This window comes from Neovison vison, chromosome 8, assembly GCF_020171115.1.
Source record: "Neovison vison isolate M4711 chromosome 8, ASM_NN_V1, whole genome shotgun sequence".
NCBI classification, from domain to species: domain Eukaryota; kingdom Metazoa; phylum Chordata; class Mammalia; order Carnivora; family Mustelidae; genus Neogale; species Neogale vison.
Window position 1 is genome coordinate 10,427,294 of NC_058098.1, and position 25,451 is coordinate 10,452,744.

At 47.3% G+C, this 25,451-nt stretch overlaps 2 protein-coding genes across 7 annotated transcripts in view; one reads left to right on the forward strand and one right to left on the reverse strand.

Annotated features, from left to right (window-relative positions):
* The window catches only part of LOC122915970 (activity dependent neuroprotector homeobox), a 31,325-nt gene extending 18,458 nt beyond the window's left edge, over positions 1-12,867 (forward strand). For 3 of the 4 annotated variants that reach the window (XM_044262828.1, XM_044262827.1, XM_044262829.1), the window contains 3 exons: positions 4,638-4,750; positions 6,537-6,629; positions 8,676-12,867. In XM_044262828.1, the coding sequence (XP_044118763.1) occupies positions 4,643-4,750; positions 6,537-6,629; positions 8,676-11,786 (3,312 nt within the window). In that variant the 5' untranslated portion in view covers positions 4,638-4,642 and the 3' untranslated portion in view covers positions 11,787-12,867. Of the gene's footprint in view, positions 1-2,334; positions 4,335-4,637; positions 4,751-6,536; positions 6,630-8,675 lie in introns of those variants that run through there. The other variant, XM_044262830.1, reaches the window with a different exon arrangement.
* Positions 1-25,451, reverse strand: part of BCAS4 (breast carcinoma amplified sequence 4) — an 83,525-nt gene that overhangs the window by 4,730 nt on the left and 53,344 nt on the right. Inside the window, exon 5 of one of the 3 annotated variants that reach the window (XM_044262831.1) lies at positions 23,400-23,774. The exons of 1 other annotated variant lie outside the window; for it this stretch is intronic. In XM_044262831.1, coding sequence (XP_044118766.1) covers positions 23,661-23,774 — 114 coding nt within the window. In that variant the 3' untranslated portion in view covers positions 23,400-23,660. Of the gene's footprint in view, positions 1-23,399; positions 23,775-25,451 lie in introns of those variants that run through there. One more of the 3 variants, XR_006386114.1, reaches the window with a different exon arrangement.

The following is a 25,451-nucleotide window of genomic DNA, read 5'->3' on the forward strand; positions in this document are numbered from 1 at the left end:
AGTCGGACACTTAACCGACTAAGCCACCCAGGCGCTCCCTTTCTAATATTCTAAAATTTGGGGGGGAGGGGCATCTGAGTGGTCTAGTCAGTTAAGCATCCAGCTCTTGATTTCGGCTTGGGTCGTGATCTTGGCATTGTGGGATCAAGCTCCGTTTGGGCCTCTGCACTGTGCATGTACCTGCTTAGGATTCTCTCACTTCCTCTGGCCCTCCGCCCACACCGATCTCCCTGTGGCTAAAAAAAAAAAAATGGTGGAGGTGTTTGACCATTCGGTGTTTTTGGTTTTGATTCATGAAACCAGGATCCAAAGCATCTTTCAGAAGCATATTATGTCTTCCTAACAAACTTACTCTTTCTCCTAGACCTAATAAATAAGTGTAATTACTTGACATAAAGTTCTTCATCTTTTGTCTTGTTCACTTCCTCTTCTGTGTCCTACTACCCAGTGGGTCTACAAAGACTTTTGGTTGCAGGGAACATGAACCAAGGCTTAAGCAAAAGTGGTCATGTATTTGGCTCTTGTTTAGAAGAGTCTTTGGAAGGGGCTGTCAGGGACAGCTGGACTAAGGACTTCTAAGTATTATCGAATGGGAGTCTTTCCCTCCCTCTGCTTTCTCCATGTAGTAGCAGGTCCTGAGTCCTTTTCAGCATCACTATCAGCCGTGTTTGGGGCACACATCGAGTTCTGCCAGTCTCAGTGTCGGCAGAGGTAGAACACTCCGATCGGTGGACCTGAGTCAGACACACACTGCTGTTGGAAGAAGTGGCTCCAAGAGGCAGTTCGGCAGGCAGAAGCCATCTTCTTGACTCCAGTGGCCAGGTGCCTGCTGTGTGCTCTAGTTCCTGGCCCTTAGACATGAAGGAGTGTGGAAGGGAAGAACTGTGTCCTGTTCATCTCTCTGTTCCCAGCACAGTGACAAAGTATAGGTTCTTCAAAAATGATTGATAAACAGGAGAATAGTGGTTCCAGTCTATTAAATTGGATATTTTCCCCCTTTTTTGCCGTGAGCTGAAAGGTTTTTGGTTTGACTAGAGGAGCTCCCCTTGGTGTTGGGATAATGGTGCTGACCTGGTGAAATGGCCATTCTGACAAACAAGGAGGCTTAAGAGAAAGGACGAGCCACCTGGGGACAAATCTGGAGAGAAAGCCCATCTTCTGGCAATTTTTGACATTAAAGGCTCTTCCTACTTAAGAGTAATTATTCTAAATATTCTGTTTTTAGCCCTCTTTCTATTCAGAAATGAAGGATCAGCCCTTAATCTCAAACAGTTGATTTCCTATTTACTTGGTTCCTGCCCCTCAGTCACTTATGATATGGGCCCCTTGTACACATTTCTAAATCAGAGGACTTTTGAGGGCCAAAAGTAATTCTTTTGAATTACTTTTCAGGGCCAGGAGTAATTCTTATAAAAGTTTTTAAGTATGAATCAAATAGATAACATTGATGAACCCTGAAGCCAGCTGTTGATTTGAAGTTATTTCTTTAAAGAAAAGAAAATTTAGTTGACAGAACGAAGAGTGGGGAAGGAGGAACAGGAGAAGGAGAAGTAAGCTCTGTTCTCAGCAGGGATCCTGATGCCTTGATCCCAGGGACCCCTTGAAGTTCTTTTTTGAGATTATTTGTTTGAGAGAGAGAGACACACACACACAGACAGATCACAAGTAGGCAGAGAGGCAGGCTGAGAGAGAGGGGAAAGCAGGCTCCCCGCTGAGCAGAGAACCTGATGCGGGGCTCCATCCCAGGACCCTGGAATCATGACCTGACCTGAAGGCAGAGGCTTAACCCACTGAGCCACCCAGGTGCCCCGAAGTTCTTTCTTAACAGCAAGCAAGAGGCTGGGAAAAACAACCTGTAGGGCTCTTTAGTTCTTTATCTTGTCACCCATAATTGTGCTAACATTCACAGAGTTGAATTCTGGCTTGTTGCAGAAAAGCTTGATATAACAGTGGCCCCTTACAGAAGGGGAGCTCCATGGCAAAAGGATAAGAGCAGGAGGGATCCTTCTTTGCTTATATTTTAACACTGTGTACCTGTTCTATAAAGTTTTACTTAAAAAACAGGAGTCTTTGTAAATGCTTTTGATGATGCTAACACACATGAATGAATGAGTTATTCTAGCTCCAGATGGACAAAATCTTTTTTTTTTTTTTTTAATTTTATTTATTTATTTGACAGAGAGAAATCACAAGTAGATGGAGAGGCAGGCAGAGAGAGAGAGGGAAGCAGCCTCCCTGATAGCAGAGAGCCCGATGTGGGACTCGATCCCAGGACCCTGAGATCATGACCCGAGCCAAAGGCAGGGGCTTAACCCACTGAGCCACCCAGGCGCCCCCAGATGGACAAAATCTTAAGTGACCTCCATAAGCAAATACATAGAGGGTACCTCCATCTGGGGAGAGGGCAAAGAGAAGTCCCCAGATCCAATAACAATGCCAATAATTTAATTCTACATCTTTCAGTGTAAACTTTAATTTGGATTCCTCCTAGTTGCTAATCATTAAAAAAAAAAAAACAAAACACATTTTTGTACAACATTTTCTGGTAAGCAGTGTTCAGTATTTATATATGCCTGTTTAATTCAGCCTAAGTAGACTTGAGATTTACTCCATGGCTGAAATACCACATTTTATAAATTACAGGTTTCTTGTAACGAAGCTCCTTTATGAACATACTGACATTTCCCGAACTGTAGGTGTATAAACTGGGTGCCTACCATGCAGGGAGGTGCTTAAGACAACTTGTTTAGCCGTGGGTGGTGGGCACTGAGAAAGCCTGATGTATTGCCCATAGGAGAATGAGTTTTCCTTTATCCTTGGCTGCAGTTTAACTCCCTGGGTGCTTTCTGTATAGACTGGTGTCTTCAGTGGTGGTGACATTTCCCAATCATTGTGTATTTGTTTCTGCTGAGATATTCAGCTGCATATAACCAGAAGGCGGGGAGAAGCAGTGGCTGCCTTCTGGGCTCATCTCTCCTCTTAAGTGAAGCAGGACTGACTTGAGAAGTTCCAAAAGAACTGCTGGATTTGGGCCCACAAAGAGTTTATGAAATGAATAGAGAAACAAGATGTCTCTTCTCAGACTTGGGCGTTGGTGGGCATCTGTTTTGATGCCTGGGCTCTTCAGAACTAGCCTGTAACATTTGCTGTATTTCTGAAACATTGCTGTCGGGTGGTTCTCTCTCAGTGACCTGGTTGTGGGAAGTTTCAATAAGCAGCAACTGATCTAATACTTTCAAAAAGATGGTTTGAAACAATTTAGCAATAAAATTTCCACAAAGAAAAATGGATCTGTCTTTGAATACACATTAAATTTGTAACCAAAGTGACTTCTGAGTCCACTTGTAAGTAATATGCAGATTGTTGGATGGCAGAAAGTGTGAAGGACACACAGTCATGCTTCTTAGCTGCTGAGGATGGGAAGAGTAAGCAGTGTTTTTTAGTGAAATACATTTCTTTTTTGGCCTCAGTTATACTTTGTACTTCATGTAGAATATTTTGAAACTTCTCAGTACTGATGACACATCCAAATTCAGAATTTGTAGGAGTTGTTTGTTTTTGGTAGGCTTTACTCTTTTCCATTTTTCATAGTTAATATTGATTTTTGGATTAGAATAATAAATGAGGTAAATGGTACTGTATTACATTTGGATTAGTTGATTATGGTTATACTTACAAATGGTAGTGGTATTATAGAGTAACAGCCTTTATTAATCAGAAAACCAGATTTGTGTGTATTAAACTTTAATTCCTATTGCTTTGGCCTTTGGGTTTGCCACTGGTTTTGGTTTTTGGAACTATTTAATATTCTACAAAATTTATTTGGATTATTTCATTGATGATAAATTCTTACCGTATTTTATAGGAAACATTTATGGTCATGTAGAAGCCATACAAATACTAATTTTATTTTAACTTTTGTTTTTTAAGGAACTTGGGGGAAGTGGACCTAAATTTGTGCTTTTAATGTATTAGGTCATTTAAAGAATTTTTCAGTTCCTTCACACATACATGTAAGCTTTTCATTTTTCAAGAGGATCCCCTAAAGTCTGTAACACAGTCATCATCTGCCCTGATGCTGAGTGCCTTTGTCCAGGGGTCCTGCTGGCTGGGGGGCTAGGTACACAACCAGTAGTGTCTTTAGTTTGGATAGTATTTGGAAACACTAAAGGATATTTCTTAGCAGTGTGCAGGACAGTTCCCAGAAAACAAAAACTTCTTTTCCCTGGCACTCAAAATTTTGTGATAATGATGCTGAAATGGTGAACATTTTTCTATTTTCAGAGGCTCAACATCACAAGGAGAAAAGCACTAACTCAATTTTAAGATAATCGGTTGGTATTATTAACCTAATTCTCAACTTTAAAAAAACCAGTTTGGTGATGAACTTAATTAGAATTGTGCCAGATTAGACCCACAGTTGATATATAACATAGAGCACCCTGTTAAAAATAGAAAAGATCAGAGAGCACTTACTTTGCCTGTCTGCTTTATAAGTAATCGGAACATACTAGATAAGGGTATCTACTCTCCTTCTTTGTCAGCGGGCCAGGGTTTGTGGTCCTACCATCAGTGGAAGTAGGAAATATTACAAGTTGTACGTGTTTTGACTTGACTTAAATTTTTTTTTCCAATAGAAACTATGTTCCAACTTCCTGTCAACAATCTTGGCAGTTTAAGAAAAGCCCGGAAAACTGTGAAAAAAATACTTAGTGACATTGGGTTGGAATACTGTAAAGAACACATAGAAGTAAGTAGCATGCCATTTTTTAAATTTTAACATGACTCAGCTTCTGATCCATTACTTTGTGTCAGCAGCCGGGATTGGTTAATTCTTAGTCGTGATTCTGAATTATAACTGCAGCATTAGCTTCACCCGAGCTTTCTCAGTTGACTTAACTTGCTCCCTTCTCCCGAAAATGGGCTTTCTCATCTTTGCATCCAGAAGCAAAAGCAGATCTACTCGTGAGGGTGTAACATGTCAGACATTTTAGGTGCTTTACAATTGTCTCTAATTTCACATTCTTAGAACAGCCCCTGGGGGGGGGATGTAGGAATCTTATCTCCAGTTTACAATGAAGAACCAGTAAAGATTTAGGTCCACCTCACAGCTAAGCGTATGGTCGGGTCCGTCTGCCGGCTCCAGAGCCTGTTCTCATTCTGATACGCCTGAGTGTTCTGGTTGACCTTCTGAGTGGTGAGGCATGGTGGTTTGGGTGCTTGTTGTCTCTTTCCTTAGGACGAGTATTTGTGGCCCTTCTGACCCATCATACACTATTATCTTCCCCCTTGTATAACAGTTTGGACTTTTGCAAACTGTTTTTCTGACCTTTTTTCTGAGCTTTGTAGAAGCCCTGTGGGATAGCCAGTGTACTGGTCTCCTCCTTTTCCAGATCTCATTACTCTAGGTCTTGCGGTTTAGTTGGTCAGAGCCTCTGATTGAAATATTTAAAGCTGTTTTCCCCACTAGCCTTTAAGTTCCATCTGGCCAGGAACCGAAACTACCTTGTCCCTCCGTGTGTAACCAGCACCTAGCACAGTGCTGGGTACATAATAGGCATTCAGGAACTGTTCGGATGGAATTGAAAGTTAAAAAGCAATTTCCTTCATGCAACGGATTTTCTTTTCCTGGCTCCCATGAATAATACTCGGGGTGGGGGGAGTATTTTCATGAAGACTGAAGCTTCTCAAAAGTGGGCTTCTCTAATTACGTTATCCCCAGTGTGGAAGTTCACTGCCTCTCCGTCCCCTCAAATTCAGGCAGATCTGCCCCATAAACAGTCCGTTTCATTCCACTTTGCACTCAGTGGAATAATCTGCACAAGACTAAATAATGCCAATGTTAAGGTGCCTTTTCTCTCCTGCATTTGATGTATTCCTGCCATTATTACACCGATTACATACTGTGGAATTTATATGTGCTTGATTTTCCCACACTGAACTGTGAACCTTTTGGAGTCAAGGGGAATTTTCTCCTGAGACTTTGTATCTTCCTGGCCTGGGGGGAAACGGGCCATTAAGTTTTTACGTAAGAGTGTAAATTTAACGTAGTACTGCTTACTTTTCTTCGGATAGCTTTCTTCCTTTTGTGGGTTTAGAAATCCTGAGTTTTCTTCCCCATCCATTTCTACCCTTTGTCCCCCTCAGAAGCAGAATATCACATCCATGGTGCTGTAAGCAAACATTGCTAGCTTACACTCCATTCTGATGCTACAACTGAGGAGTTACAATACTCTCATGAAAGGAGCTTTGGTATTACTACGTGACTGAAGTTTTTACTTTATTAGAACTTCCAGTGGTTTCCTTGGAAACCTAGCTGACCATTTGGGAAACGTTCAGTTGTTAGGAAATGTTGCATACAACTTCCATATGCCTTTTTTTATTTCCTGAGCCTTATCATTCCTAGTTTAGTTCTTGGTGGGATTGGTTTTTCTGTGTGTCTTCCCAGTTCTAGCTAAGAGATGGGATTTATAAGTAAGGTTGGGTTAGAGTTGATATCACTATGTTTTTGTAAACTTCTTTCACTGTTTTTCTAGGATTTTAAACAGTTTGAGCCTAATGACTTTTATTTGAAAAACACTACATGGGAGGACGTAGGACTGTGGGACCCTTCGCTTACGAAAAATCAGGTAAGTGGTGTAGGGGACTTCCCCAATGGCAACCTCTGTGCTGTCCTCCCTTGTCAGCTCTAGGCCTCTCATAGTGATGCATTGTTTTGTGGGCAGTAACCTTGTGTGGAAAATGTCAGAGTTGATTATTTCAATTTTCCTAAGCGGCAGGGAGAACTAGGAAGAATCTTTTTTGTCATTGGACTGAAACTTTAAAGTGTAATAAAGGGAAATTTGTTACTTAAATGTTCTAAGGTGTACTGTACTGTCTATCAGCAGTACTTTTGCTCTTCTCTTTCTGTTTCCGAAATGTACCCTCCAATATTCTCTTCATCTAGGCCATCCGTCATTTTTTTGTGTCTGTCGCAGTTCATGTTATTTCTGGAGAATGTGTTTTTTTCTGTGTGGATATCATCCAACCTCTGGGGTTGCTAAGCCAGCACATGGGGAAGGAGATGGGTGGCTTTATAGGACAGTAGTGACAGAAAGGTGTCACTTAAATTTTTCAAATTGGAATTAAGAACACTCTTAGGTAGTCCAAGGCACCAGTGATGCCAGCAAGTATCAGGAGGTAAAGATGTAACAGAGAAGGTGGTGCAGGTAGTGGTTTCTGTCCCACAGGGAGGAGTGATTGTCACGGCAGACTTTATCATTACCTATTTCAGTAGGGACTGTAGTTCTGTAATTTTTTTTTTTTAAGATTTTATTTATTTATTTGACCAACAGAGATCACAAGTAGGCAGAGAGGCAGGCCGGGGAGGGGGGGTGGCAAGAAGCAGGCTCCCTGCTGAGCAGAGAGCCCGATGTGGGGCTCTATCCCAGGACCCTGAGATCACGATCTGAGCCGAAGGCAGAGGCTTATCCCACTGAGCCACCCAGGCACCCCTAGTTCTATAATTATTGAGCTCTTATACTTGGGCAAAGATTTTAAATTGTGGAAGTACTTTTACTGCCTCAGAAATTTGAGAGTATGGTTACCTGGTTTTTTCTTATCCATACCTCAGGAAAAAAATGTATGCACCCAGAAGTCTTCAAATGTAAAAGCCTTCCAGTGGGACATGTCACTTAATTCGGTTTAACAAATCCCAGAGCTTCACATTCTAACACTGAATAGGGGATTGAGCTTCAAGGAGATGCAGAGTATTTTATTTTGTGTCAAACCAGTATCTGAAACAACGTAGGTTTCTAGGGAGAAAGGCTAATCTCTTGCCCTGCTTGTGTTTCACCGGTCTTCAAAGGACAAACTGCACAGATGCTAGTGAGCGTAATTCTGGACGTTGCTCTTGGACGCCGGTGTGTCCTGCAGTAGTACCTCAGTGGATTTTTCACATCACGCACTCCTCATAGTCTGTGGGAAATTTTTATTTAACTTCTTAATTTGAATCAGAGCGGCTAGCACTTCATTAGTTCCTTTGAAGCTGCTCTTGCTTGAGAAGAGAGACCATGGCTTGTAGAAGAAAGCCAGCCCTTCGCATCAGTAGCTTTTTGATCAGTAATGAAATCTAAATACGACAATGCACTTGGATCAGAGGGAAGAAATGTTTTGAGATTTTTGAAGATTTTCCATGATGGGAGGGAAGAAAGGTGTATCTTTATGTCCTACTGCCTAATGGCACTACAGCACTGAGGGCCCTGACTTGCACAGAATAGTAAATCTGGAACCTTTTGCAAGAGTGAGAGTGATTTCACAGTGTTTATTTTTGTCATTTCTAACTGTAAAATGTTTATCTTTGAAGCCATTTGTCTTTGGCTCCTCTAAAACCAATCAGCAAATATGACTTTGATCTTTTCTAAACATTGAGGGGAAGCTTGGAATGAGGGGTTTTTTTTAATACTCTGGGACTCAAATAAAATTATTTTGTTTAAAACAGTTTTCTCATTTGGATTCGTATTTTACAATTTAATTTTGAAAAGAAAAAAATTATATTGATGCATTTGAGTTTCAGGTCTAAAAATAGCATTATATCTCTATTTTAAAAATAGAGAACATCTGGGGGAGAAAATCTAGAACCTGTTACTATCTTTTCTGAAGTGGCATTCTGATTCCAGGTTTTGTCTTTTCTTTAGGACTACCGGACGAAACCTTTTTGCTGCAGTGCTTGTCCATTTTCTTCAAAATTCTTCTCTGCCTACAAAAGTCATTTCCGGAATGTCCATAGTGAAGACTTTGAAAATAGGATTCTCCTTAATTGCCCCTACTGTACCTTCAATGCAGACAAAAAGACTTTGGAAACACACATTAAAATATTTCATGCTCCAAACGCCAGCGCACCGAGTAGCAGCCTCAGCACTTTCAAAGATAAAAGCAAAAATGATGGCCTTAAACCTAAGCAGGCTGACAGTGTAGAACAAGCTGTTTATTACTGTAAGAAGTGCACTTACCGAGATCCTCTTTATGAAATCGTTAGGAAGCACATTTACAGGGAACATTTTCAGCACGTGGCGGCGCCTTACATAGCAAAGGCAGGTGAGAAGTCACTCAACGGTGCAGTCCCTCTAGGTTCAAATGCCCGGGAAGAGAGCAGTATTCACTGCAAGAGATGCCTTTTCATGCCAAAGTCCTACGAAGCTTTGGTACAACACGTCATCGAAGACCATGAACGCATAGGCTATCAGGTCACTGCCATGATTGGGCACACAAATGTGGTGGTTCCCCGATCTAAACCCTTGATGCTAATTGCTCCCAAACCTCAAGAGAAGAAGGGCATGGGACTCCAATCAAGAATTGGTTCCCTTGCTTCTGGAAATGTCCGGTCTTTGCCATCGCAGCAGATGGTAAATCGACTCTCAATACCAAAGCCTAACTTAAATTCGACAGGAGTCAACATGATGTCCAATGTTCACCTACAGCAGAATAACTACGGAGTCAAATCTGTAGGCCAGGGCTATGGCGTTGGTCAGTCCATGAGACTAGGTCTAGGTGGCAACGCACCAGTCTCCATCCCTCAGCAGTCTCAGTCTGTGAAGCAGCTGCTGCCGAGTGGAAATGGAAGAGCTTACGGGCTTGGGTCAGAGCAGAGGTCCCAGGCACCAGCAAGATACTCCCTGCAGTCTGCTAATGCCTCTTCTCTCTCATCAGGCCAGTTAAAGTCTCCCTCCCTCTCCCAGTCACAGGCATCCAGAGTATTAGGTCAGTCCAGTTCCAAACCTACTGCGGCTGCCACGGGCCCTCCCCCAGCCAATACTTCCTCAACTCAAAAGTGGAAAATATGTACAATCTGTAATGAGCTTTTTCCTGAAAATGTTTATAGTGTGCACTTCGAAAAAGAACATAAAGCTGAGAAAGTCCCAGCAGTAGCCAACTACATTATGAAAATACACAATTTCACTAGCAAATGCCTCTACTGTAATCGCTATTTGCCCACAGATACCCTGCTCAACCACATGTTAATTCATGGTCTGTCTTGCCCGTATTGCCGGTCAACGTTCAATGACGTGGAAAAGATGGCGGCGCACATGCGGATGGTTCACATTGATGAAGAGATGGGACCCAAAACAGATTCTACTTTGAGCTTTGATTTGACATTGCAGCAGGGTAGTCACACTAATATCCACCTCCTTGTAACCACATACAACCTGAGGGATGCCCCAGCTGAATCTGTTGCTTACCATGCCCAGAATAACCCTCCAGTCCCTCCAAAGCCACAGCCAAAAGTTCAGGAAAAGGCAGATATCCCTGTTAAAAGTTCACCTCAGGCTGCAGTACCCTATAAAAAAGATGTTGGGAAAACCCTTTGCCCGCTTTGCTTTTCAATCCTAAAAGGACCCATATCTGATGCACTTGCCCATCACCTACGAGAGAGGCACCAAGTTATTCAGACGGTTCATCCCGTGGAAAAAAAGCTCACCTACAAATGCATCCATTGCCTTGGTGTGTACACCAGCAACATGACCGCCTCGACTATCACTTTGCATCTAGTTCACTGCAGGGGTGTTGGAAAGACCCAGAATGGCCAGGATAAGACAAATGCACCCTCTCGGCTTAATCAGTCACCGGGCCTGGCTCCTGTCAAGCGCACTTACGAGCAAGTGGAATTTCCCTTGCTGAAAAAGCGAAAGTTAGACGATGATAGTGATTCGCCCAGCTTCTTCGAAGAGAAGCCTGAGGAACCTGTTGTTTTAGCTTTAGACCCCAAGGGTCATGAAGATGATTCCTATGAAGCCAGGAAAAGCTTCCTAACGAAGTATTTCAATAAACAGCCCTATCCCACCAGGAGAGAAATTGAGAAGCTGGCTGCCAGTTTGTGGTTGTGGAAGAGTGACATTGCTTCCCATTTTAGTAACAAGAGGAAGAAGTGTGTCCGGGACTGTGAAAAGTACAAGCCTGGTGTGTTACTGGGCTTCAACATGAAAGAACTCAACAAAGTGAAGCACGAGATGGATTTTGATGCTGAGTGGCTGTTTGAGAATCATGACGAGAAGGATTCCCGAGTCAATGCTAGTAAAACTGCTGACAAAAAGCTCAGCCTCGGGAAGGAAGAGGACAGCTCCTCAGACAGTTTTGAAAATCTGGAGGAAGAATCCAATGGAAGTGGTAGCCCTTTTGACCCTGTGTTTGAAGTCGAGCCTAAAATCCCCAACGATACCCCGGAGGAGCACATACCGAAGGTCATTTCTGAGGATGCTTTAGAGTCTGAGGAGAAGCTAGACCAAAAAGAGGAGGATGGTTCAAAATACGAAACTATTCATTTGACTGAGGAACCGACCAAGCTGCTGCGCGATGCCTCTGACAGTGACGTTGACCACGATGACGCCGTTGAGTGGAAGGATGGTGCTTCTCCGTCTGAGAGTGGCCCCGGTTCCCAGCAGGTGTCGGACTTTGAGGACAACACAAGTGAAATGAAAGCGGGAACCTGGTCTGATGAGTCTTCCCAGAGTGAAGATGCAAGAAGCAGTAAGCCAGCTGCCAAAAAAAAGGCTACCGTGCAAGGCGACAGAGAGCAGTTGAAGTGGAAGAATAGTTCCTATGGAAAAGTTGAAGGGTTTTGGTCTAAGGACCAGTCACAGTGGAAGAACGCATCTGAAAGTGACGAGCGCTTATCTAACCCACAGATTGAGTGGCAGAATAGCACAATGGACAGTGAGGACGGGGAGCAGTTTGACAACATGACTGACGGCGTCGCCGAGCCCATGCACGGCGGCCTGACCGGCGTGAAGCTGAGCAGCCAGCAGGCCTGAGGGCCCGGTTCTCCGGCACCGGGGACCGGCTGCCGCCTGGGGCTCGGCTCCGCTCTCCTCCCGGCAGGACTGCAAAGCTGTATTCTGACTGGTACCGCCTTTTGAGTGCTGGGTCACCGGGCTGTGGGGCTACGAGGCCACTGCTCATCCCGGTGGTTCTTCCCACGTCTGTGACACACGACTGGCTGATCTGGCTTCAGAACTTGCTGTGACAGACACAGTAAATAAATGTGAAAAACCGATAAGCTGGTGGCTCACGAACGCACATGAGGAAAAGCAGAGGTTTATTTTATCTGCCTTCTCAACATTTCTTTCCCTCTGTAAGATGTTTGGTTGGATGATCTGGGGAGGCGTTACCCTGATTGACACGGTAGTGTAGGGCCAACATTCAAGCTACCAGTCCAATGTGTATAGTAGACTTCGGGGAAATCAACTTTTTTTCATGTATTCATTCTGAATAGTTGAAATGTATATTTGTACAGTCTTTTAGACCTATTCAAGTGATGCCTATGATATTGTTATTGTGTACCCATCTAGATTTGTTTCTTTTTTTAGTGTTGCCCTTGCTGTGTAATAAACGCTCTATCTAGTTTACCTAGCAAAAGCCTGGAACTGCGCTAGTATGGACTTTTGGACAGACTTAGTTTTTGCACATAACCTTGTACAATCTCGCAACAGAGGCCAGCCACATAAGATATATATCTGGACTCTCTTGTATTATAGAATTTTTCTCGTTCTGAATATCCTTGACATTACAGCTGACAGAAACAAAAACTGGCATTTCAGATCTGTTTTCTGAAATCTTTTAAGCTAAAAATCACATGCAAGAATTGACTTTGCAGCTACTAATTTTGACACCTTTTAGATCTGTATGAAAGTGTGTTGTGTTGAAGCAGCAAACCACTGAGTGCTGCATTTTGGATATTTAGTTTTATCTTTAGTTAAGCACCACCCCGGTGTATTCATTTATACCATCTAATATATGACACACTGTTGTAGTATGTATAATTTTGTGATCTTTATTTCCCTTTGTATTCATTTTAAGCATCTAAATAAATTGCTGTATTGTGCTTAATGTAAATACTTGCTTTATTACAAATTACAGTCCTATGTGTCCATAATGTGTGCCAGCCAGCGCCATGGCTCACTTTCAGCGGGGTGGAAGCCGTGGCCACTGAGGAAACTGAAACGGAAGACCAAGATGTGCCACTGGCGTTAAGAATGCTTTCTCTCAAGGCACCTGTTAAAACTTCTTTCGGTTTCCTTTTGCCTTCCCCCTTTTTAACTGCAAAAATAAACATCCTCGAGTTTTTCAGTTCCCCTTTTGTCAAGGAGCAGAGCCTGCTTATATATGTAAATGTCTCGATAAAAGGATGTTAACAAACCGGCATTAATTTGCAATGCCCTGGCAGTTCTTTCTTCTAAAAGGAAGTAAATGTTAGTTTTTGCCTTACACTGGGAACAATTGTACTAAACAGGCAACTACTCTCTGCTTCTGTTGTAATTCTCTAGACCATCTTGCTACTTAAAAAGGCTTTGGAGATCACACACCTGAAGGGCTGGTAAGGTCAAAGGAGCTAGTATATTCACTACATCATTCCCAAGAGCAGCTTGGACTAAAGAGTGGAAGAGTATGAGGAGGCAGTATTAGGCGACCATTTTCAGTAATTACAATGATGGAAAGCTCCAAACCTTCCAGAGGGCAGAAGCCGAGCAAGCACCTCTTGGGGACTTTGGTCTAAACAGGTCTTAAGTGGCTAGCTTCCGTAATTCAGCTTCCTTCCAAAAAACAGCTGTAACAAGAGCATTAACAAGACCAAAGTAAGTTGACCAACCTCCTAAAATGTACCGTCCTGCTTCTCAAAAAACTACAGGAACAAGTGCAAGAATAGACCAGAACCTTTAGGGCATTGGGGGCTGGCGTGGAGTTGTCTGTTCTGTAAGGAGGATGCATTCTATACACGCCCACTGATGACAGTAAGGACAGGACATCCCCAAACTAAGATGCCACAGATGATCACATCAGAAGAACTGGCACTGAGAAAAACTTTTACTTAAGGATAGTAAATAGCAGCTATCCTGAAGCCCTCTCGCCCTTGGGGTGAAATTAGGCTGCCGAATAAGTTACTAGGTGGGAAGGATGGAACCCCAGGCTCAGGAGGCCTACGTGGAGTTGTACGGAGACTCGCATAGAATAGCGGAGGGGGGTGTACATTCCGTGTTGAACATTTGAGCAGAGACAGGAGTGTGCTGCCTCGCTAAGGTGGTCAAAACGGGCATTGTTGGCATTTGGAGAAGAATTCGGCCACCTAAGAACTGGAAACAAAGATCCCCAACCAGCCATGTTGCAGAAGCCCTAAAAGTGTCTCAATAAAAGCCATTGAAAAGAATGTCGTTGCTACTGTTTGCTTTTGGAATAATCTGGAAATAAAAGCTGTGGCAACCTGCCACCTTCTAATTAGAGAATGTCTATAAACTATAGACTGAACAAGTCTGTAAATGTTCTTCCCAGGAGACTTTCCTTTATGTCCTTCCAATTCTGTGGCCCTGACTTCCGGAGTCTGACCAACGAGCAGCGGGATTTCTCTCGCTTTTCAGCACATTGAGGCACTTTCTTCTCCCATCGTTGGTCTCCATCAAACGGCACTTTGTCCCTCTCTTAAGAGCTAAGCAGAAAAGGATTTGCCCCTTTGCCCTGTAGTTCTGTATCCAACCCAAAGGCCTGCCTGTTGGTAAAGACAGACAGGTTTCGAGGGAACAAGTGCCAGATCTGAAAACCTGTGATGGAGGTGAGGCGCAGCCCCAACTGAAACCCCACCGGAAGCCACTCAACTTGGCTTTTGTCAAGTAAGTACTGCTATGTACAGGGGCGGTTTCCCTACCTTGACCCCAGACTGCCAGCATCAAACCCTCGGGACGGAGGCCCCCAAATCCTCTCTCAGGGATTCTGTGCTACTAAAGCTTGAGAATCACTTAATTTGCGTAATGGAAAACACACTCTTTACTGATGAAATTAGGATGTATTAAGTACATGGGTTTGGCAGAGCATCGGGTTAGCCTCTGCCCTTCCTTCGGCCGCGGTCTTTTCTACCCATCGTGACCCTCATTTCTAACCTGCCCTATTGCGCACCTGGTCAGCACCAACTGCAAGCCTGTCGCACGGAAATGTCCCGTCCCCCCCCCACCCCCGAAAACAAACTAGAAGAGGGTGCTCGCACCTCTCAGAAACAGCATTCCAACACCCCAGTTACCAGTTGGCCACCGTGAGGTGCTCTAGAAAGACAGATAAATCCTTGATGGTGCATCCGGTTAGTAAATAAGGTATTTTCTATCAACTGCTAGTAGAAGGTCAGCTTGAAAACAGATCCAAGTTTGAACCAGAGAAGGGTCACCGTTCTGGAATTCTTGACTACTTCCATCAATGGACTCCACTTTAAACAACTGTAACATTCACTAGAACTTAAATCTAAGTGGAATTGCAAATTAGCCGGGAGTTGTGTTCAAAAAATTTGTATATAAGGCGAAAGTTGCATGTCCTGGAAATCCTCCAGTCATGATTTCAAGTGCAAGTAAGAGAAGGACAGAGGAAGGAAGGTCCATAGTCATTTCCAGGGCAGATGACCTATGAATGGAATTAAGGGCAGAATCTTCACTATTTAAACGAGTTGTTGTAACTGTGTGTTTTTCAGAATACAAGGTTCTCGGATCTGTGATAAGAGGCCAAGTGCCACCACCTGCCCTGCGCCATCAGGCCTCAGAGCTTGTAAGGCCTTTTAAAGCTCAGCCAGCTTTTGCATGAATCTTGCTGGAACTTTATTAAGGTTTTATTACTAAGTGAGGCAAAATGAATATCCTAATAAACTAACTGTTCAATTTTGGAAACTGATAAGAGATTAGAAATAAAAGGTCTTTCCCAATGTAGTTGTAAGAACCATACTGGCTGGGACTTGGACTAGAACATGGTACTACCTTGTACTGCGTGTATGTGAAGCGGCCAGACATGAGAGCCTGGGGATTAGTGGTCAAGGCCCTACATGGCTTGCTGGTGGCTGCCTCTGCTGGCAAGGCTAGCTAAGTGGGGTTCCCTGGGAAGAGGGAACCAAGAGAGGCTCAAACACAGAGCCCTGTCCTTCAAGGACCCATCCTCCAGGCCAGGGGCAGGACTACACCTTTCCTAGGAGCTCAGCACACTCAAGTATTCAAGTACTTTCTGACATCCCTGAAGTGTTCCTGGGACTAGTAGGATAGGTACTAAATTCCAAGATAATTTAAGTCCTCAAAATAGTCCTGCCCTAGTGCCCCAATACCCCCTACCCCCAACAACAACGACAACAACAAAAAGTCCTGTGAAGGCAATATCAGCACCAGGTTTGAGAGATGAACTTGTCCTAAGATCCCAGCTGGCAGAGGAGAGATAGATGCTGACTCGCACCTAGGACATCTGAGTCCCCAGCCACTGGCACTCCAACTGCACCACGCAGCCTTAACCTGGCCTACAAAGGAGCCTCTTAAAGCCTTTCCCCGCTGCGAATGCAGACACACAAGCCCCATCTCTAAACCAACACATCACGCTTTTCCCGGCGCAGCATCTCCCACACTACTCATTCTCACTGCCGTCTTGGTCATCTAACAACTGCTTTATGTACTTCGTATGTCTCAAGGGCCCTTTTTAAGAAGGAAAACTTTGTTTCTACAAGAAAGGACAGGCAGCAGAATTTGCCATTAATGAAGACATCCGTAAAAATAAATACAACACGTTGGGTGAAAACTTCACCACCTGTTATTGCCTGCTGAGGGCTGTGAGCCTGAGTCTGGCTCTGCTTGTTAAAAAGGAAAACCAGAGGGATTCAAGGCACACAACACCAAAATGAGACTTCTTCCTTGGCCCAGACAAGACTGAAAGAATTGGGGGAGCCGCGTGTCTTGGTGTGACTTAATGTCTCCTAGTGCATTCCGAGGGGCCCCGAAGAGCCCAGGAGCGGCTCTGGCTCACAGTGCTTCCCAGGGAAGTCCTTGCCCATCCGTGATGACCTTACTCTCCTTACCCAGCTTCAGACACCGTTTTTATGAATGGGACTGTCACGGCCAGGGAACAGGAGTTCCAACTCAGACTGTGCTGGATAAAGGGGACACACAGATAACAACTACGCTCGGTGGCGTGGGCAAGGGCTCGGGTCCTCTGCCCTTCCTCCCACCCACATGATCTCTCATCCTAGGCCGGTCCTCTGGTGTCCACACGGTGCTTCCCATTCACCTTCCCTCACTACTGAACAAGAGTCCTGACCTTGAGCCAAGCGGACCATTCCTGAGCTGGTCTCTGTGGCTGGAGGGCTTGGGTCAGAGCTAGCTTGGTGAGTCCCTGGGAGCTCGGAGGACCCTGACTGGCTTCGATCAGTCAGCACCCATCTCTGGAGCTGGGGTGGAATCTGTTCAACACAACCAGAAACCAGCTCACACCCAATCCCGCGCCACACGCAGGAAGGTGGGAGGCGGACGCTGAGGCCCCTGCGCCCTTCAAAGGAAAGCAAGCTCGTGCAGAATGTGAGACCGAAGAAGCCGTGTCTTGCTGGAACGCAGGTAGCCGGTGGCTGTAAACCTCCTGTTCTGCCACCGCGGCAGTGCTGGGCGCCCACAGCTTGAAATGCCCAGGGGAGTTCTACCGAGCCCCTCCCCCGCCCAGGGGGTTGGTCCCGTGGCCCAGCTGATCCCTCTGTGTGGCCAAGACTGGGAAGCCCTGTTTTAAAGACACTTAGAGACACACACGTGAACGTGGCCTACAGCCTGAGCCCTCCCCTGAGTCACACCCTTGCTGCCGGCGCTTCCTATGTAAGACCATTTGTTCTGTTTCTCCCCATTCAACAAACACCGGCTGGACAGCCGAAGAACCCCCAACTCTACACTCAGAGAGGCGACCTGTGTGCAGAAACCAATTGAAAACGATTTTTTTCCAGTTTATTTCTACACCCAATGTGGGGCTCAAACTTACAACCCTGAGATCAAGAGTCACATGCTCCACCAACTGAGCCAGCCAGGACCCCCCCCCAACTTTTTAAGTTATCACCGCACCCAATGTGGGGCTCGAACTCATGACCCTGAGATCAACAGATTCTCCACTGACTGAACCAGACAGGTGCCCCTGCAGAAACCCATTTCCCATGTGCAAGCAAATGCCCCAGCACCTCCTGGGGTCCTTGTGGGGGGCAATGAGGAGACTGTGGGTTCCCTGGGTTGGGGGCCCTGTTGCCCCTGCCCCCCACCCAGCCCCAAGTCCTCGGCTCTTTCACTGGTTAGCCGATGGAAGAAACGCACCAACCTCGTACTCAGGCGCGTCCAGCTCTGCTCCCTCTCCTCCGTGGGGTACCCGGCTCCCCAGTAGCGTGGCGGGGATGAACCCCACAAGCAAGTCCTTCCGGGAAGGGAGGCCCCACCTGCCACTGTCAGATGTGGCACCGCGGGACCGCCAGCGGCCTGTCCTGACTCCAGACCCGGGGCCGCTCAGTCCCCCCTCAATGCCCTCCTCACACTCGGCCCGCATGCGGCCAGCAGCACCTGGGCCCTAAGTCCCCGCACGGAGGCCCACGCAGCCTCCGCCCCACGGCCACGCCGCGCCGCCCACAGGCCTCAACTGCGTCCAGCTGACCTTGCCTGGGAAGAACGTGGATGCTTCGGAGGCCACAGCGGGCCCGCAAGCCACACAGAGGAAAGTCTGTAAAGTGGCCAAGGCAGAATTGCTGTGAGTTCTTCCAAAGCCAAGGACGGTTGTGCCCTTGCCCAAGAGACAAAGCGGGCCAAGCACACCTAGGAGGCTTCCCAGAGCCCCGCGGCCTTGCAGGGCCGCTCTGCAAACCTCCCCCTCACCATGCCCCGCTACTATGCGAGCTTCTGCCTGAGCCTCGCTCTGTCACCACCAGGCAGCTAAGTCACATCGACACCCAACACGGGGCTTGAGCTCACCACCCCGAGACCTGGCGTTCCATGCTTTACCAACTGAGTCAGCCAGGTGCAGTCCCCAGGCAGCTCTTTAAGCAAATTCTTCAGCCCTTATTGAAGCTGTGGACCAACTAGAAACAATAAAGCTTTCTGCAGAAGGGGGAAAAAAATGATGAAGTGAGATTTTGCTCTAAGATGGGGAAGAAACCTCCTGTTGCGTCCAGCTTCCCGGGTCAACAAATCCTCCCCAGAGAGCTGGTAATCCTATCAGTAGACACCTTTTGGGATGTCTGCCCAGCCTCTAACCCTGCTCTCTGAGAACTCCCCTTTACAACCCAAGGAGAGCTTTCGTCTCGCATGGATGTTCGACTTTGGCAGACGCTTTCTTCTGCATCTGTGGAAATGACTGTGTGGTTACTGACCTGTATGAACACAGCGGGTTACACTGATTGATCTTCAGATGTTAAACCAACTTTGCATTCCTGGGAGAGATCCCATGTGGTCGTGGGGTATAATCCATTTTCTACGTTGCTGGGTCCAGTCCGCCAATATATATTTTTTAATTTATTAAAGACAGAGATCACACACACAGAGAGAGAGAGAGAGAGGAGGAAGCAGGCTCCTCATTGAGCAGAGAGCCCGATGTAGGGCTCAATTCCAGGACCCTGGGATCATGACCTGAGCCTAAGGCAGAGGCTTAACCCACTGAGCCACCCAGGCGCCCCCACCAATATTTTGTTGAGAACTTTTGCAATCTGTAAACTTTCTGTAATCGTGAGGGATATTGGTCTCTAGTTTTCTTAGGTCTTCATCTGACTTGGTTTCAGTCACTTCCAAAAGGAGGGCCATGAAACGCACACATTCTGCAGTAAGACCGCACCCCCTTGTCCCCAGGAAGTTCAGAATCGGGGCACCGAGATGCTTGCTGGTGGGCCGGCGGCTAACTACACATAATGCTGTCACAATGGCAGCTGTCACTTCCCCCCAGCTGCATTTCTTCACATGTTCGGTATCCTTGCAGTAAATTCTCCGTGTCAAAGGACCTCCGGTTCTAAGGCTCCCAAATGCAGATGCCCACAGGGGCCATAAATTAGCGGAACGGCTGGGATAACCAGAGAAACCTGGAACAGCATGGCCGTCTAAAGCGGCTCGGCTTTGGTTCATCAATTCCGACAACGATGTAAGCCTAGGAGTGCCTTATATTCCAGTTTTCAAAGACATGCGGGAAATCCAGCTCTTTCTGTCTACTGTCCTCATTTTTAATTGCTGGCAACTGATTCGGGTTCATTTTTTTTGAAGAGGTAAACACCAAAATAACAAAAAGGATAAAAAAAAATGGAAACATGAAAAGTCTACTTCTCCGTCACGACGAGGGACTCACTGTTCTCAGATTTCTGTGCGCCCTTCCAGGGGATGTCAATGCCTTTCTCACACAGACGGTAGCACACCGTGTGCAACTTCTCTGCACCTTGGCTTTCGTGTGTTGGTGACATTTCCAAACCAGCTCATAAGGAACTCCCAACTCATTTTTACAGCTTCATAGGATTCCATCCATCTGTGCATGTGGATGTACTAGGACTGAACCAATCCCACTACTGATGGACACTTCGGTGCCTTCCAGTCTTGGGTTATTTCAACACAATGGACAATCACTGTTTGGGTTTATCATTTCTCTCATGTGTGTCTATTAGGAGGCGAAATCCTTAGAGGTAGAATAACGGGTCCAAGGGCATAAACATTTCTCCTTTGGATCGGTGATGCCCACGGCCCTCATGAGCATATCTCACTAGCAATGCATGAGAACACTCATTTCTTCAAAATTTCACTGCCAGTGTCATAAAAGACGTTTCACGTTTGCCAGCCTCACATACTGAAAATGGAGGAATTTCAGTATTATTTCGTACTTACTGGTAGAGATTATTTTTTCATGTTTTAAAATGCCTTTTACATTTTCTTTTCTGTGAGATGCCTGTTCATATTCTTTCCCGTTTTTCTACCTTGTCTCTTATTTATTTGTAGAAGCTGTTTATATATTAAGGAGACTTTCCTTTTGTAAAATGAGCTGCATGTAGATTTTTCCCAATTTGTTACTTGTCTTTTTGATCATTCGTCTTTTGAATTTGCTTAGGGTTTCGTATTTGTTTGGATTTTTTTTTTTTGAGTTTTTGGTTTGTTTTTGACATTCAGAGGATTTAACTTTTTTTTTTTTATATAATCAAATGTATCTTTAAAGCTTCTGGATGTTGAATGATTCTCCAATGTTTCTGCCTTCTTACATGAATTCATTTTATACATCTAACTCGTCCTTAATCCATTTGGAATTTTGGAAATGTTCCTGGCGTACAGAGTGAGGTATGGAACTCGCTTTATTTTTTCCAGATGGTTACCCAGTTGTCTCAACACGAAAACATTTTTAAACAGTTCAGGGTAAACCACACATTTCTGCCAACGCGTGGGCCACCTTCTTGAAACCTCTTGCTTTGACAGACATGAAGTTCACATCCACTGCAAAGCAGGGAGGCGGTTGAATGAAGAAGAGCCTGGTTCTTCTGAAAATTTGCCCTCCCCTTTCTACTGGCGTCCCATAAAAGAACCTTTTCCTAGGCTGCACCCGAGCTAGTGGTCAAGGCTTTCCTCTACCTGACAGGACATAGCTCACCTAGTACAAGGACAGTGACTCCAGAACACCAGCAAAGGACTGGGGTCAGAATTGCTGGCAGGCTCCGTGTCCTCACCTTCCCTTCCCACCAAGGTGTCCCCAAATGTCCCTCAAAAGTCACCGTTTGGCATCAGGACTCCCAGCAAACTTGGAATGACCAGTCCTCGCTCATGAGTCAGCTTCCCACAGATGTTCTCATGCAACGGCTCCTGTCCTCGCTGCTCGGGGGAAAGCAGGTGCCCCTGAAAGGATCCAAGAACAGTGAAACACCCAGAGAGGGCTGGTGCACACTTCACCTGTTCTTACTCCATAATTTAAGGGCAGTCCCTAAGTCACTTGCTGTTGACACTGCCGGATGCCACCGATCAACTGAGAAACAGCCAGGCTGATCGCCATAGCAACGCCGTTCACTGTAGCACCTGTTGCCATCCCTGAGACCAGGGCTCACACCGGTCCCCCGCTGCCATCCACACAAACACCCCCCAGGGGGCATGTGCCCTTGTTAGCCGTATTCCCACTGAGGAGGGAGCTGGGCTCAGAGAGGGTAAGCAACTAGCCCAGGGCCACACAGCTGAGGTGAGCAGGAGACAATGGTACCACCCAGGCAGGCTGACCTCAGAGCCTAGAAGCTCTAAGCCACAGTCCTGTGGGTCTCTATTTTAGGACACTCACAGTGCTGTGGCTTGGTCACATGACATTCCCTTTCACCTCTCCCTGGCCCCTGCTTCAGGCCCAGAAAGGAGAAGAGCCTGGGCGTCACCAGCAAGCCACATATACTTGGCCTTCCAGAAACTGGTGTCCTCACCGCTTGTCTGAAAAATTAACTTTCCCTCGGATCCTGGCTCTCCTCGAGTGGACGCATTGGGGCCCAGGAAATACCCGGGCTTCCTTCATTAAAAACAGTCCTGATCCGTACAGCACAGCCACAGGGATGAACATGTAGCGACAGGCATGGTGTCAGCCACAGGGAAGCCAGACACACAGACCACACCACGTGGGCCCCGTCCACCCATCCGCCCATCACACAAAGTACATCACCGACATCAGCTGATGGCCCGGGGTGCGGTTTGTGAGAATTCCCTGAACCTTCCGCCTAGAGGAAACTATACCTCAGTCATTTAAAATAATGTATACAAGGGGCGCCTGGAAGGCTCAGTCCGTTCAGCGTCTGCCTTTGGCTTGGGTCATGATCTCAGGGTCCTGGGATCAAGCCCCACATCGGGCTCCCTGCTCAGTGGGGAGCCTGCTTCTCCCTCTGCCCCTCCCTCTCCTCGTGCTTTCTCTTTCTCATTCTCTTTCAAATAAATGAGTAATCTTAAAAAAAAATTTAAAAAATAACATACACAAGTTTTTTACTACAAAAAAATAATCTCCACGGGCAAATGATGGCTTTTTTGAAACAAGGCACCCACTTTTTTTTTTTTTTTAAGATTTATTTATGTTAGGGAAAAAGAGAGAGAGAACGTGAGAGCAAGGGGAGGAGCAGGGGGAGAGAGATCCCAAGCAGGCTTCCCGCTGAGCAAGGAGCCCGATGTGGGGCTCAATCCCAGACCCATGAGACCACGGCCTGAGCTGAAACCAAGAGTTGGATGCTTGACATACGGAGCCACCAAAACTGTCCTAAACTTGTCATGATCCAGCTTTATTCCTTGTTTTTCTATTGCTCTCTCTCTCTCTCTCGGTTCATTATGTGAAATTTCCCTGAATTTGAACGCCGGTCTGCAGCTGGGCTGGGTGTGCATGTATACTCTTGGCTCTTTGAGGAATTCCAAAAACAAACACACACACGCCGGAATTCTTCATCACCAAGGTGAGAAATCTGGAATTCCAGGACAAGAGGAGGAAATTCATCTGCCTGAAACGAAATTAAGGCCAACGCACCTTGGAAGACCCCTGGAAATTCTAAGGATCTCCCCGTTCTCACCGGGAACCTAAAGGCCCAGGGAGGGGCTCCCCAATGAGCAGACTCCTGGCCTCCGTGGCAGGAGCTCCCTGCGAGAAAACATTTGCACCCAGACCACACATGACCTCTTGACATCTTTATTGAGATGATTCACAGGCCGGCGGGCACCGGGGAGCGCAGACAGATGAGCCACTGCAGGTGACCCTGAAGCCGTGTGTCTGGTGGCAGCGAGCAGCCACCAGGGGCCTAGAGCCACGGTGGCTGCTCGGACCCGACCGCACGGGCCCCAGATGGGTCTCCGAACCCCGTGGTTCCACGTGCAGCAAGGGAGGGGATCACAGCATGAAGGGACAGCATGAGACAGGCCCCCGGGTTCAGAGGCTCACACGCGCCGGGGGCGGGGGGTCCGCAGTGCAGCAGGGCCGGTGGCCGGGGGGAAGTAGTCCTCCGTGCGGTACAGCGCGGGCAGCTCGAAGGCCGGGGCCGCCAGCGGCTTCTGGAACGACAGAAACGAGGTGCCCCATGAGCCTCTGGAATTCCCTTGCTCTGTGACCCAAGATTTCCAGTCGTCGGAACGACGGGCAGTGTGGCCCCTGTGACAAGGAGGCCACGGTCATTTGGTGGCACTGTCCGGGAGAGCCAAGGTTCCCCACCTTGCCCAGGGCATCCAGCCACGACTGTCGGGCCACCAGTGCAGGTCCCCATCGAGGGTGGAGCGGTGCCGGGGTGGGGACGTGACGTTCTGATAGTGACCAAGAAGGCAGGTGTGTGCATGCATGTGTGTGTGCGTGTGTGTGTGCGCGCGCGCACCCATGTGAGCTCCTCACGACACCCCAGAACTGGGCCCAGGGCCTGCTGCTGAGCAACTGGGTGGGGGGGCTAACCGGGTCCCCATCTGCGCCGCCTTGTGCTGGTGCCATCTCAATGTGTTACTTAAAAAAAAAAAAAATCAAACCATTTTAAGAAGTGCTCACTTATATCTGGTGTGGGTCTCTGTTGAGAAGGCTGGAGGAAGAGCTTTTCCATCAAGCAGCCCTCCCCTCGTTCGGGCTGCTGAGACCCTTTCTGGGGGAGCAACCGGCTTCACAGAGGACCACGTCAAACAGGGCTTCTCGATTGTGGCCGCGTTGTGACCCTCCCTGGCAGAGCAAGGAAATGCCTCGGGGCCCCACCTGGCATCTGAGGACACTGTTTGGGGGTATGGCCTGCCTTGGGGGTACTTCAAAGTCTCCAGACAGTTCTCATGCAGAGCCAGAGCTGATCCCCATGACAATGGCGGCCCCCGGGAGGAGGGAGACGGGCCCCGGGAGGAGGGAGACCGGGCCCTGCCGGGAGATGGGAGATGGGAGATGGGCGGGTATGACGAGGTTCTTCTGCGAGTCTCCACCGGGTATCCCTCTCACTGCCCTCCCCGTTTCCCTCTGTTCCCCGACTCCTCTCCCTCAACTGTGCAGCCTCCGCCCCCTCCAGCTGAGACCACCTACAGGTGCCCGGACTGGGGGGGAGGGGGCTCTGGCCCATGGCCAGCAGCAGCTCCCCCAAAGCCCAACACCTCCACGTGCCCAGCACCGTGCCACGAGCATCCTGGGCCTCCCCGCACACCTGTTCCCCCAGCGACGCCCTGACCATCATCCCCATCGTGGAGGCGGGGAAACCAAGGCTCAGGGGGTGCCTGACCCGTGACCTCCAAGTGTCCACCCACTCCACCCCCAGGTCCTGAGTGCCCGCAGCAGCCCGGGCCCATCTGCACACAAGACGGCAGCCCCAGCCATCCCGGGCTCGCTGGCAGGGAGACAAAGGAACCAACGAAACAACACAGCCATGTGAGGGCTAATGACGCAGGGAGGCGCAGGGACCTGGGGAAACTGGAAGAGGCCCTCCTCCCCCTGGGGGAGGGGGCAGGGAGGTTTCCAGGGGCTTCCAGACTGAGCAAGCAGGGGGCTTCCAGACTGAGGGATGGCGTGTCACAGTGTGTGGCGGGGAGGGAGGGGCACTTGGGGACTCCAGCGGCTCAGTCTGGAGTGGGGCCGGGTCACTGTGCAGAGAGGAGGCTCTAAAACCAGGGCCAGATCACACAGGCTCTCGGAAGCCGTGCTAAGCACTTCATCCCTAGGGACCAGGGAGCCACTGAAGTCACTAATGGGGAGTACGGGTGTGGAATTAGGTGTTTTAG